Source organism: Hyalella azteca, unplaced genomic scaffold (assembly GCF_000764305.2).
Source record: "Hyalella azteca isolate HAZT.00-mixed unplaced genomic scaffold, Hazt_2.0.2 contig2628, whole genome shotgun sequence".
NCBI classification, from domain to species: domain Eukaryota; kingdom Metazoa; phylum Arthropoda; class Malacostraca; order Amphipoda; family Hyalellidae; genus Hyalella; species Hyalella azteca.
The window spans coordinates 291376-307035 of NW_025932895.1; the positions used below are offsets into that span (position 1 = coordinate 291376).

Below are 15660 nucleotides of genomic sequence, written 5' to 3' on the forward strand. Positions count from 1 at the left end.
AGCATCGTATACAAAGGAATTCGCACTAATGTAGCAAATGAAAGTCCATTCGTAACACATATCAATATAATATTGACCACATTGTAGACAAACAAGCTCAGTAACTCATGACAAGCAGCGGGCGGTGGGCAGGAGGAGGCGGGTCTCCCACGCTGCACACATGACAACTGCGATGGCTGCAACTATCCTCCAAGCAGCGATGATACAAACAAATAATATGGGCTCATCAATAGAATCCTTTAATTTACGTTATCAGCGAGCACACAATGATCAGTCAAACCATATCAATAACTTGCAGCAGTTGTCGATATTGGAGTCTTTAGCTATTAATTTCTTGCAAGTTTTGCTTGAATTTAAACCTCAAGTCCACGATGTATGTGAAGTCTATTTACTGAAACATTTAAAAAAATATGATATCAACTAAAAATGAAGACTTACATTTAGAAACTGGCCTTATATTAAGTACAATCATGTAAGAACAGGTCGATTTGAGAACGGCCACAGCAGCACAAGTTTGGTTGTAACGACGAAACGAACAAATATACTCCATTTCTACATGTAACACACCAACAATTCGGGTGCAATGAAATATCCTTAATAAACACACATAAAAAAGACACATCCTTTAACATCGAAAAATAATTTGTGCTATAACGCTATGATATCTTTCGTAGTTCAAACTACAAGATTCAGGACCCGGTAGGTCAGCAAGCAATGGAACTACAATGAACACATAACATACACGCAGGTTCAAAATTCAATAGATTGAATGAAATGCCCATCGTAAAAAATCCGGCGGACGCGTGCAAATCTGATATAGTAAATCCTGGACAATATTCACCACAGCCACGCAACTGGTTGCGGTACAAAAAATAATAAAACATCCTTTGTTGAGTGCACAGAATCTGAAGGGCGGCACAAACACGCGGAGAATACGTTACTTGCGAGTTGCAGGGTAGCACGAGGACCGGTCTAGCAACATGATGATCAGAATAGAAAGTTATCAGAACACTTAAGTGGCGTTGGGGTTAAAGAATTTGTTCGAAATTCGACTCGCGTTCAGCTGGATCTTCCTTTTGAAGGCATTTACTGCGGAAAGAGTCGCGAGAGAGACTCTCGAGAGTTGTGTCGCTGCTCGACGTGTCGCTTGAGGTGGCTTTTCTGGTTGGTTCCATAAGGACACAAGTGGCATCTATACGGCTTCTCGCCGCTATGTATCATGTAGTGAATCTTGAACTCGGACTTGAATCCAAACCTACGTGGACATCCTGGGCACTGGTAAAGTCGCTCTTCAGTAACTAAAGCTACGAGGTCAAGTTCTTCAAACGGAAGAAAGGGGCCAAAATAAGTCGGCTGGACACGGTTGCGGACTCCGTGGGCAGCGTGAGATAAGCCCATAAAACCAGAAAACAAGCAAGAAAAATCCGTCTGATGGTCGCTGCTGGCTGTAGGTTTGGAGCGAAACATCGTCCCGAAATGTTGTCCCACATCGTTTATACTGTCACGGTCCGCGGCCAGAAAGTTAGTCGTGCATAAAGAAGCTGATGATGCGTTTGCATCAGAAGAAACAAAACTGTGACAGGACGATGCCATCTGGCCCATGTTTAAGTTATCTTTTGCGTGGTGGCCGCTGTGTACAGGGGAGGCGAGGCGCTGCTTGTTGGGGCTGATGTCGAGAGATGCGTCCTATGAGGAGGAAAAAAGTTAGACAGGTTTGAACGGAGGTATCATGAGAAAAGAAAATGATCAAGCGCACTTACTTAGACCGGTGGTGGGGTTTGATTCACCATTGATTCGTTCAACAAGAAAAAATGCATTGATCGACCCCATCATATATATATACGTGTGAGAATGACGTACAGCTTACTCCGCTTAGAAACTCCACCGCTTATTAGAAATGGTCGCTTGTTATAGCAAAGCTAGATAATTCGTTAGTTTTATAATATCAGTGAAAAGGAACTTCCGCTTCGAAGGCCAGCCACAACTTGGTCCCATACATAGGTATCTTTTGAGTAAAGTTTATCGAGTAGAAAGAGTCAACTAAGATGTAGAGGTAACAATATTCAAGTATGCAGATGAACGTAACAATATAGGAGATAATGCGTAATGCGAGATCGCACTGAAAATATCGTCAAAACATCTGTGAATGTAATTACAAAGTACCCTAAATTCTACAAATAAAATAAATTTTAAAGTGATAGGTAATTAATCAAGCGGTTAGTTATTTCCTTTAGGATGGTAAAATAACGTTCGATTTCTCAGTACAATGCCTTCCTGTTCATATCAACAAAAGAACAGCCAGCAATAAATTATCTAGCTCTACAAAAGGACTGAGGCGATGAATAAAAATTTTATACAAATTATTTGAAGATACATCGAAAATCCCATTCGCATACATGCTTCTCCACAATGCACTGCACTGTGCGCCGTTCACAAAGAAAGTATCGAAATTCATTAAGGCTTATCAATTCGATGGCCAAATGGAACACAAATGATTGACGTGACTCGTCTATCAATTAGATGAGAGTGGACATGGACTTAACTCACAATATAAGTTTCTTTTTAAGAAAGCAAACCTATTATACAAGATGCCGCACGTGTTCACAAAGAAAAGTTTCCTTACTCGTGCTTGGAAACGATGTGGAGCTTGAGGTTGTTCTTCTGGTTGCAGCGGAAGTCGCACAAGGAACAAGTGAAAGGTTTCTCTCCAGTGTGGATGAGGTAATGGCGCTTGAGTTTGTATTTTTGGATGAAGCTTTTTGAGCATACAGGACACACATAAATTCCGTCAGTGGTGAAACACTCTGAGAAATTAACGGTAGAATATGGGGGAGCCGTTGCGGCAAAACTCGCAGACATTCGAGAGTCACCTCGAGCATAAGATATCAGCGACGACGTGTCTGCAAGAGACGACATGAGGGTGGCGGCGTCTTGAGGAGGTAACAGCTGAGATGAAGTACCGCACAGAGATCCTGATGTACCATAACGAGACCGAGGTGCACCGGGTGATGTTTGTGATGGACCATACAAAGATCGGGACACCCCGTCGATGACATTGTCAAGTAAGCTCGACGTGTCATCCAGGGACCGTGTAGTACCTTCACTGGTTCGTGCAGCACCGGTATGAAAGGAGCTTTTTCGGGTGGGTGTCCATGAAGAGTCGTGCAAGATTCCACTTTCCATGTTTCCGTACCGCGATCGACTCGAGGCCAACTGTCCAGTTATCCAGGAAGGCTCCAGCGGCCGTGTAACCTAAGAATAATCACAAGCTCGTTATGATCTTAAGCATTAAAACGCAACTGATAATTAATAAACAGATCCGTCTTCCGTGCAACATAATCATTATCGTAAACTGTAATCGGCAACAGCACAATTAATTGACTTTTAGCACCGTTTTAGCAGGAATTGGTGCTTTCCTCATAGTAAGCGAGCAAGAAACGGAAGACACAAACTGCAACACTGCAGAGAATACGCCCTTATCATAGCCGTGTTGCATGGTGGTAATGATAGGCCATTTCTCGTCATGATGGGCGAGGTAAAATAAAACAGGATTTGCATTCTACACAATCCACATCCATCTATGCACCATAGAATTTCTACGGAGTGCCTAACAACAAAACATTACATTCAACATCAATACTGAAAACTGATTGGCCGATTCGAATGATTCAGTTTCCGTCGCCTAACAGTCTTCAGGATAAATTCGTGTTTGGAAACACTCGAGTCAAGCTCTCAGATCACCAGCGCTTACGTCCGGAAGAAAAGTGACATCACTGAGGACATCTTGGACATAAAAAAAAAGAGTTTGTAACTCTGTAAGTCAATCATTGACGTATTTTCATTCTAAAACCACCAATCACAGACGAGAAATCAGCGGCTAAGCATACTAAGTGCACCAAGTGTACTTGATCAAGTTTCGATCTACGGCCCCAAGACAACAGATACTTTACAATTAATCCCCACTATCGAATTTATGAGCACAGATTGTTCAATACTCTAACTACGAAGATTGTAATCCAGCTTATGTCGACAGAGGAGGTGCATCTTGAGGTTGGTCTTCTGGTTACACTTGAAGGAGCAGTGAGGGCAAGTAAAGGGCTTCTCGCCTGTGTGTATGAGGTAGTGGCGTTTCAGCTTAGACTTTTCAACGAACGGTTTGGCGCACACTGGACAAATGTACTCGCCGTGAGCTGTAATGCACTCTGTGAAATTAATTGAAGAGTAAGGTGCACAAGCAGAAGACGATGCAGGTAAATGGCTTCCGGTGTCGGCCATGTGCCGAGATGACGAAGGTTCGTTGGTAGAACTTGTTCGTACGGAGGTGTTGAAGACGTTCAAATCGGAGGCATAAGTCCCGGTGGAAAGACCCCCCGACGAAGGCGTTTGTTTGCAAGTTACTCGTCCTGCGAGCAACATGTTATCCGACGAAATATCCGAAAAGTAAGCAATGTCATCATCGGCTCCACACCCCCGGACGGCAACTCGACGACCAGCACACGAGGTCTCGGGTGTCGTGGACACCTACAGGGATAAGTTATAGCCGGTTATTGCTCTCGTTTTCTCAACAAAATAAGAAACTAGCGGAATTTCTTCAGAACTTTTATTTCCATACACACACACAGACGTTACAATAAATGGATTTAGTCATGATACAGTTAGCATGTAGTTGCAAATTTCACTCGAAAACCGAACAACAACCTAATTTAGACCAATAAATACAGTTCAATAATTTCAAATAAAAGAAGTTTCCATTGAGGAAAAATCACTAAATCGCACAAGAAACTTTCAATATGTTTGTGTGGGGTTTAAATTTACAGTACTAATAGAATTCGCAAAAAATATGGGTGGTTACACAAAGAAATTACTTTCTGAACAAGTCGATTCAATGGGCTACATCGCGACAAGTTTGTATAAGTCGCATAGATGCATACAACGCTTAATTTTATTACAGATAACAATGCGTTATAAATATTCATCACGGATGAGCATGTACTTGCAAGCAATACGCTGAGGGGTTTACACTGTCATGTAGCTTTCGTGAAGTAATATAAACATGCAGGAATAAATACATCGTCTTGGCCAACTAAGTTTTGATATCTGCAGAGTTTTGATCAGAGTAAAAAATTCATGGACACACAGACACACTTCAAGACATTTGTACTAAATACATCAAGAAATATTAAGATTTAAACAACCAAGATCTCCCGTTCAAATCCTCCTATGATTTTCAAGCTACAGCATTGAGATATACCTTTCGATTCGTAAGAAACATCTTTAAAGATCATCCGGTCGTAGCTTGAAAATACTAGAGGGACATTTTTACAGGACCCTTTTTTTGCCGTTTTCTATTGATTTCATGTTTTCTTTATTTTTTTTTGAAAAATTTACATAAACATAGAAGTTATTGATTTCTATTTTACATATATGTAAGAAAGTTTCACAATGATCCGTCCGTAAATAAAAAAAGTTTCTTTTTGACCGACATGGTCACCTTAAATAAAAAAAATATATATACAAGGCTGAGCTTTCACCTCTTGAAGTTTTGCAAGCTAAGCCGTCACAGAACAGTCAGTCATCGACAAACTACAAATGCTAGCATTTTTCAAGGGTGAAAGGCACTAAATTTCAATGTTCAAACACTTCAAATAAAACTTCCCAAATCAAACTTCAATGTTCTTACGGATCTTAACGAAGACACAAAAAAAACACAACTACGTTACGCAAAATGAAGTAAACACAACAAGTTTCGAGTCTTCAACGTCATGAAGTCACCACAGAGTGGCAGGAGTGAAGCAAGCACGTCTATTGGATTACAATGACACGTCCTTATACATGTAAAATAAAAGTAAGAATACAAGCCTGACGTAGTACAACAATGAAGGCGTTTACCATAGTAGAAATCAGTCTTATAATATTGAGTGCTTCCCAGCATTCAGATTTTTAGGTTCCAGATGGCATCAGACAGTGACTGTTATAATGTTATTTCTACGAGGAAACAGTGAACAAGAAAATGACAGGGATGTGACGAAGTAGATAATAACAGCACAATGATACTAGATTTCAAAGCAGTTTGCGGACGAAATTAAAAAGTAACCCGAAGCTTGCAAAAAATGTAAAATTTGTAACCCGTATAAGCTCAGTAAATAGTCGTATATATGAACAATTCTCGTGCTGAAGTCATTTCTTCCACTCACTACATTTGGAAGTGCACATACATTTTTCTACACGGAATCTTTATCTCTATCACTAACATGACATCTACAGGACAATATTTGCATCTAAAAGTTTTGAAACGTAGATAAATTGTTTACTTTTGATACCTTATAGAAGTCAACGGAGTGAAATTTCGAGCGGAGGATTACATAAGAGATAGAACGCAAAACAAGCCGGCGTTTAGAGATTTGAACAAATACGATATTGCATCAACTGAACAGCGTTAGAAGTTCCGATGGAATGTTTCACTTGAGGGTAGTTCACTACTATGCTTGTTGCGCATGTGCATTTTGACGTTAATTTTCTGATTGGACCTATAATTACAGATGAGACACTTGAAAGGCTTCTCGCCAGTGTGTATCATATAGTGACGTCTGAAGGAATAACGGTCTGGACATATGGCGGCACACACAGGGCACTGGTAGCAGCCGTTGGGCAGTACAACTTTTTCCGTATCGAGAAGGTCGTAAGGAGTGATGTTGGCCGGAGCGGTAGCCGCAGAACCAGAAGAAGTCGAGGCTCGAGATGCTGCGGGATTTAGGGTAGTTTTGGACGACAAACCACTTCTGGAGTCGTGTGCGTTGCGCGACGAGGTTGCACTATGCCGAAAACCTGCAAGAGGTGCAGCGGAAGGCCTTTGCTGCCCAGAGCTTGAGGCCGCCGTCTCTTCTTCCAGAAAAGAAGGGAAAGACTCGAGATGGTAAAGTGGCAGGGGGATGCTTGCAGACGACGAAATGCCTCCCACCTACAGAGAAGAACATGCAGCTCTTAATTCACTCGTGCCTCAGTTAACATAATTGTACAAATACTACATGAATATAAGGAATTAATTATCCGAAACCATGGGACGCGTGCTAAAAAAGTGTCGACACACATGATGGAGAATCATACCACTGGAGGTCACCCCTAAGCTTTCCATCTCGTGTACAATTGCTACGTAAATGCTACCGGTACTATACATAGTGCACGAAATGACGCCTTCTTCGATTATTGGAACGCAATGAATAGAATTTACTCTCTCACTACAGATGGCGACGAGAAAAAAAAGCTTGTGTCTATTTTAGCGTCATCTATGGTTCTTTCTATTCTAATAATTTCTCACCGGTTGTCATGGCGCTCGTTTCTCACGCCTGTTTCATGACAATCACCTTAACATTGTTGAGGTAATTTGCAAACAACAATATTATTAATATGTAGGATGCGAGCACCAGGCATGGCGTTGCCAACAATACACAGCCAGGCTACTCAGCGTCGGTTTGTGTGCAGGTCGTCGTTGGTGTTACGCATCCTGCTGATCGACAAGGTCTGGAGTGTCAGCTCCTGCATCGGCTGTCTACAGGCAAGGATGCAAGTCGTACTCTCACATATTGTTGGTGCTGCCTTAATCAGTCGTGTCGATAGATACCTATATTTTGCTGTCCGTCATTTTATTCCTTTATTTTAGTTGAATTTGAACAAGAATGTTTTGTGTAAAGAAGTCTTCCAGTTTTAAAGCCATTAAATGGTGCGCGAGAGCGGACTGGACAAATGCCTCCAGTCAATGACTTGGTAAGTTGGCACTTGGCAGCTCGGCCGCCTCAGTTACTTTATTTTGTAGACGGCCTCTAACGCTGGAGCATCAAACACTTAATTTCATGGCGAAGTCAGTTTTTGGGTATCGAACATTGTAGGCAATATTCTACGTCTATTTTAATTAAGGAGCCCAAGCACTGAGGCTTAAGGAACTGTTGAAAAGACAAAGCTTGGTAAGTTGCGATCAAGCAAACGAAACCAGCTAACACACATGGCTATGAAGCAGGGAACTGTCCAACATCACATTCAGCTTCTTTCAGCAACAACAAAATGCACGCGCAAAACGACCATTATTCCTGACCCTGAAGCTTAACATTGATGTGAATTAGGAAGAAGTTGGTGGCTTGGGGTGCACTGTAACTTCGTGTGCTCTGAGGTTGCTGGGGTTGGAGGAGCGGTAGGGGCACTGCGAGCATGCGAAGGGCTTCTCGCCGGTGTGGATGCGAACGTGCTTCTTCATGTCGCTTGTTCGCCACGTTGTGTACGTGCAGTGAAGACAATGGATTGTTTTTGCCTTCGCTCCGCTCGCTTGCGATGAAGAAGATTTACTAGGAGATGTGAAGAAGCCGCTACCAAACAACGGGTACGGGTAGGCATCGCGAGGACCTTGCGAATCGGAGCCTAGCGCTGCCGGTGGAAAAGTGAAGGATTTTTGATGGTCAGGAGCGATATCGACATGTGGGTAGCAGGCCGACCAGATGGCTTCGTTGGGGGGAAGAGCGTCAGTTCTTTCGGTGGCAGATAAGGCTGGCTTGGCAGGTCTCGGTGGCGGCGGAGCAGGAGAGTTGCTTGAGATCTTCATCTGCGGGAAGGGTTCGCTTCAGTGCCAAACTCATTTTATGACGTAAAATCAACTTCACAGTCATTACAATAATGAAACTTGAGATTGAAATTCTTAACAACTAAGAGAGCCCACTTCTACTGATGCTACAGCAACGACGCCTGTCATAAAAACAATAGCATTTCCAACCCTCAAGTTTAGATGACACTTCGCGCGAAAAATATCACAATGACTCGCCACGTCGAGCAAAATACTCAAGTGCCTTGCCTTAAGACGTCACAAGTACTCCGCCCCAAAGGACGAGGCGTTGCTATTTAGCAAACTAGTGAACTAGTGATCCCCTAGACGCATGAAATCTCTACTAAGGCAGACAGAGATCTAGAGAAGGGCTAATTTTTACGTACATTGAGCTTCAGGTGGCGGAAAACAGGCCTTATGGTTCGGTTCTGTACAATTATACCTCAAAATCTAAAATGCCATAACATTTCAAGTCGCATTATTTATTGGACCAGTTTCTGGGTAAATACTGTGCTGACACAGCAAGCTATGAACGCCTTTGAACGCTATGCAATCTCAGTAATAATATGAGGACATCTTATGATTACATTCTAAAATGATATCGCAAAGAACTGTACTGCCGCATTTCCACCTTGATGAATGCTCGGCTCAACACTTAACTAGCGAAACACGTTGCGATTTACCCATGGGCTCCATATCCCTTAATTAACTAGTGGCAAACATTGAATCGCAGAAAAAATGAACAACTAGATTTTTCAAGCATAGGATCAAGGAAACCGAATGTGACAAGGACGCAAGGGATTTTTTTATCAAATTTAAATGCTAATTAGAATCCTTGGTCCACTCTCGACAATTTCATTTGGGAATAAAATAATTATATAATCTTTAATTCATAATAATAATTAATAATTTTACATTGATTTTAATAGACTAATGACATTTGTGATGCTGCCTTCAAAATTTCACTCGGTTACTCTCACAATTTGCTTTGGTCAATAAGGTGTCATTTCTACAATCTAGTTTCGTGTTCATAGAAGACCAAACTCAACAAATGCACTGAACTTGCTTTGAACGTACTGTACACAAAACATCCAACGACAACATCCTGTTAAAGTACGGAACAATCAGTGGATTATGCTAGCAGTTTCCGCGCAGCGCTTACGTAAGACGTTACCCAACACATCACTCAAGCAAGAGTGCAAGACAACATCCAACATCGCCCGAGCAAGACAGCTTCCTGGTGCCATCATTACCATATCACAGAATGTCGAGATCACACACAATATGAGTGTTAAGTGTGGACTTGACACACAGCTGGCATTACTATACCTGCTATCGCTCAGTAAACTAAATGGCCATACAGTCAAAATAGTAATTCTTTTGCACGTAGCACTGATACATCCTATCGCCAGGCCAAACTGGGCCACGATGACCCATACAAGGCTATAGGTGCATCACTACCTATATACTGTAGGTACATGTAGGATTTATAATCAAATCCTTCAAAAATATCTATATATATATATATATATCCTCTACATCTACAACATCATCAGATTTACAAGAACTCCACAGAAATAATATGCAACCAATACAAAATATACTGTCGTATCTTATTAGAAAATCTATACGGTATTACTTGTTAGAGAACCCATCTGAGACCTTTGGAATCAACCCCAAAAGTTCTGTGAGTGTAAATCCACAAAAAGCGTGCACCTAACGACACAATAGCCAAGCATGGCTGGAGCAGTTAACTTCACTTCATTTATCATCACTTAAAACTTCAATTAGCATCACAGAATTAAGTTGAAATTTTGACAAGTTCTATAGTTTGATTGTAAAAGTTTCTGAACCAGACGTGGAGCAGAGGATGATTTAGCAACATGTAGGTAACCTGCTACCTGGGCATCATTCCCAGAACAATGCTTGGAGGGCTTACTTAAACTCACATAATGAGAGGCAATTCAAGGCATCAAAATACCAGTATATGTTATTATTTGAATGTAATACTTTCATGTGCTGCTTGAAAGCCTCTTTATCAAGGCCAGTGCACTTAATTGCTGCAGTACTTACTGTACTGTACATAGTCAAGATATGCACTACAGCACCACCCTAACATCTATCGACAAGTACGTATGCAAGGGATTTCTAATCAAATTTAAATGCTAATTAGCATCCTTGGTCCACTCTCAACAATTTTATTTGGGAATAAAATAATTGCATCAATTTTAATTCATACCATAAATTTGTTAGAAATTCCTTATCATAATATTAACAACCTTAGATGAATGACAGCAGCGTACTAATGCTTCAATTCTTGGGAAAGTAGGAGGTAACTATTTTGAAAAATTTCAGGTTGGAAATTTATTAAAAAAGTTGTTAAAAAGTATTCATTTTTTATTCAAAACAAAATTAATTTTTTTGACTAATTCAATATTTTCATTTTCTAAAAAAGAAAAGCAAATTGTGAGAGTGGACAAGGGCATGGCCATGACGTAGCTACTCACCACGGAGCCAGGCAGGTCTCCCGAGGCGGTGCTGTCCTCTACACAGTCAAAGTCCTGAACAAATAACATTATAAACAATAACATATATCAATACTTTATCACTAGAAACTTCAATATTCAATTTGAAGGTATGCTAATAAAAAGTATCATAAATAAAATTTTTTGACCCTATAGGTCTCAAATCCAGTGTAGTGTCAGTGTATCACTTCTACAAGAACAATGTAAACAAGATAAATGTTTTTTGATGTATGAAAATTTGTAAAATGTTTGCCTAAATTTGGCGGTAATTCAGAAAAAAAGGCTCAAGCTACGAGCAGATATTTAGAACCTTACAGTAATTTATCACAAGGATTAATTAAAATTCATTTACTATATAACACATACAACTTTACTATATAACACATACAACTTTACTATATAACACATACGTACAACTTTACTATATAACACATACGTACAACTTTACTATATAACACATACGTACAACTTTACTATATAACACATACAACTTTACTACATAACACATATGTACAACTTTACTATATAACACATACATACAACTTTACTATATAACACATACGTACAACTTTACTATATAACACATACAACTTTACTATATAACACATACGTACAACTTTACTATATAACACATACAACTTTACTATATAACACGTACAATTAATTAAACAAACCTCCTTCAGTGAATCAGGTGCAGAGTCCTGGCCAAGCAGCTGCTCCATCAACTGCAGCTGAGAACTTTCTTGTCCAGATGCTTCATCTGACTGCAGCATCTGATGCTCATCTGTTCAAATCAATACAAGCTGCAAATCACTTCCATTTATCATTTGAAATAATTAGAAGAAATTTAGGCCAGTCTTCATCTAAATTAGACTACAAGTCTAACAGTCCATGTGCATTTCCATGCACATAGACTAAAAAATGTAACTCGGTACTCACTGTAGTGAGTGACAGAGAGCACATTTTCACATTGACAAAAACGTGAAGTCACGGACAGACAGACAGACAGACAGACAGATGGACAGACAGAGAGACAGCCATGGCAAGCACAATAGTGCCTTTTTTCCATGAACGAGAAAATGCGATAAAAAGTGATGATTAATTCAAATTAGTTACATGAATATACTTCTCCAACTACTGCTGCTAATGATATCCCAATTAAAGATTAGTAGGCAGTAAAGTTGAGAAAAAGCATGTGCAGCCAATTTATCTGCAGAAGGGTGTTACTTATGGCACATTAAACATTTTATGCAAAATGTTTCATGATTGTGTGGAGTACCGTACTGCAAGCAATAAACCCAAGGATATCAATCATAAGTACTATCTCTTCAAAAGTTAATACATGCATAACATCTTCTTTTCAGTCCACAAAAAACCCAAGTGAACAAAGTGAGCTTAATGCTTTTGCAAAGAGAAACATCATTTTTATTTTATTCGAGCAGAAATTGTGACAAGTCAATAACAGATGGGAGAAATAGGGCACCACTCACCATTAGAATTTGAGTCAGAAAGGTAAACTGGTTCTTCCTTGATTGCTGCCTCAGGCAATTGCTGAAAAAAAAAATTAATAACATGCAAATTAATGACTCATTAGTTTGGGTTGCATTATTATTATTATTTAGGGATAACTGCATTCACAAATCAGAGTGATTATCTTAAAACATGATGAGTTAGGCTCCTACTTGTTCACACAGATGCACAATGGGTTCAATTGTCCAATGTTATTTGAAGAATGTAGAATTCATATAACATCATATATAGGAACACAACAGGGATAATTCACAGCTTTACCTTGCAATATGATACTTTTTCCCTTAAAAAAAAAAAACAGAATATAAAGAAATTTTTAATTAAATGTAGACAAGAATAATACATACAATAACAAATGGAAATACAATAGGTTAAATGAATGAGTAAATTTGTTATCATAAGAGTAACTAAAATAAAATGAAACACACCTCTTCCACAAGAGCGTCCTCCAGATCATTTTCTTCTTTCATACTGGAACAATGTGGTTCACCAGCCGGTGAGCAAGACAGAGGATCTCTTCCATTGATGGCACTGTTTGTGCTTCCACCGGCACTAAACGCTTCAAAATTCCTTTGTTGGTTCCTGTGACCAATTTTATTCCTGTTATGGGTAGGAGAAGTTGCATTATTTCTATCATCCTGATCCTTACTGGGAGTAGACTGTCGACTGGATGTGAGGCTAGTTCTTGGACTCCTTTCATTCAAGGCTTCTTGCTTTCTCTTCTTAGCCTCGGAGGTATGCGAGTCATCTCTGACTCTTTTCTCTCCAATGTTTTTGTTGGATTTATTTGGAGGCGGTGCTTCATCTGGCACAGCCAAACCCTTAATTTGCAGACACTCTGCAGCTTTAATCAAACCAGACAACTTTTCCTGAGGAACATTTACTTCTCCAATGTACATGTAATTCAGGAGGCATTCTAGTTCATGCCTCTTGATGTCTTTTAAAATGATCACTGGATGCTGGCCTTGAGTTTGAGCAAAGATGTCTTCAAAATACTTGCTGCACATTGAAAGCACAATTTTGTGCACTGGGTAGAGTAGTCCATCACAAGCCAGAGTAGTGTCCGTGTATGACTTCTGCAAAGGAAATGTGCACATGAGATGAAATAAATGATGCCCATTTAAGGCATTTACAGTGTGAAAAAAGCATGAGGTAACATTACCACACATTCATCAATTATTAGAGTATTTGCATCATCAGATAATCCTATAATGCACCAATTGGATAATATAATATCCTATATAATGTCCAATTGGATAATATGTAAGTATCCTATGACATTTGCCATATCCTCAAGAATCCTATAAGGTTTTTGCTTCATAATATAAAGTATCCAATAATAAACACATTAGAAAGTTTTAAAAATATAAATTTATTAATGTTTTCAAGTTTGCAAAACAATTTGCTTTTCTGCAGAATAAATGTTATTAACATAGAATTTAAAAACTATTATATTTAGTCGTGCTGAGCCGATGAAGTAATAGCCACTGAAGTAAGTGAAGATCTTTCAACACTCTCGCATTTGTATGTTTACTGTGACAATCAAAGATAATCAAAGACTGATTGTCAAAGATGAATTTTGACTGAAATGTTAATCATGAGAGGTTATATTACAAATGATTTAAATCAATAGCAAATTTCTAATAGAAGTTCCCTGATTTGGATTGATATTCTATAGATGACTTAGTCTCATTTCATCATTTGAATTTCAAGAGAATTGCATTCACATACAGCAATCCCTTGATTAGCACGGTTTTGAATACCGCGGTTTTGATTAACGCAGAAAAAAAATTTGCGACCTACCCTTGATCTACGCGGTGCCAGTTTTGATTAGCGCGACTTTTTTTTCACAATGCATCATTTTCCCGCCTCTAGCCAGAGGTGTTACGTTAGTGCTTATTAGATCTTATGTTGTGCTTCTGTTATGACTTTTGGAAAAATTCGCCAAATGTTGTTACTTTATGAATTTCAGCCAATAATTCTTTAAATAAGGTCCCGTTCAGTAGGCACTCATGCTGACTACGGAGTCGGTTTAACCGCACCTTGTCTCGTTCATAACTCGAATGATCGAGTTCGGCAACATTCGCCGGTAAGTGCGCCATGCCGGTGCTCTAGCCCTTTAAGCCCTGGTGTGACGAATTCGTCACACAGAAAATAAATGCTCACTTTTATCGAACTACATAATTTTCCTTTCCTTTGATATTTTTGAGGATTCATTATAATTATTCCCATATATTTTTAAGTTTGATTAGCGCGGTTTTGCTTAACACGGTAAAACTCGGGGATTTATTAACCGCGTTAATCAAGGGATTGCTGTATCATAATATTGATTTGATTCAATGTCACATAAATTATTGAGTATTGTGACATTAATTAATGTCACATTTTACATCTTCAATGCATACTGTAGCATTTGTATGACTGCATCAAAAGGCAGTTGTTAGGTGCCCAAACATATCTGCAAATCTGTACTTTCATAGAGCCATTTTATGGTCATGGCAGATACATTTTGCTAATCTATCAAACAGTTTCAAGCTGATAATAAGAAACCAGTTTTCCCCATGATGTTCTGGTGTTACACATCAATTAAAAAGAAGGGGCATGTTTAAACTAGGATAGTAGTTTCATAAGATGTTTCAATATTTTTTACTTGATTGATATTATTAAATTTTATTGCTATACTTACACAGCATATACTAAATTTAAATAGGAAAACATATTTAATAACTGCCAATAAAAAGCAATGCAAAATAGAAAAGACATTGAATAAATTTTATAAATTCATAGTCATTCCAGTTATTGTGAGAGCAACCCATTTGCAATCGTTATGCAGGGAAGTTAGAGTTTCCTGATAAGAGGCCATTACAAACAATCAATTATAAAAGGCTAAAGGACTCCTGCAAGTTATTGTCTTCGTTATCCCAACAAGATATAATCTTGACATCTGCTATATACACCAGAACTTTGCAGCTTGAATGCTGTAAAAGCATAATGCACAAAAGATTTTCAAAGTAACATGTT

General features: G+C 39.1%; 1 protein-coding gene across 6 annotated transcripts; it reads right to left on the reverse strand.

Annotated features, from left to right (window-relative positions):
• Positions 1 to 52: 52 nt before the first annotated feature.
• LOC108674226 (longitudinals lacking protein, isoforms H/M/V) lies at positions 53 to 13717 on the reverse strand (the record flags this gene model as incomplete). 6 transcript variants are annotated; one of them, XM_018162159.2, is given in 6 exon segments in its annotated part: positions 1543 to 1686; positions 2624 to 3252; positions 11092 to 11145; positions 11784 to 11893; positions 12600 to 12660; positions 13068 to 13717. In XM_018162159.2, coding segments are annotated over 6 exon segments (1586 nt in total), but the record flags the coding sequence as incomplete, so codon positions are not given.
• Positions 13718 to 15660: the final 1943 nt, after the last annotated feature.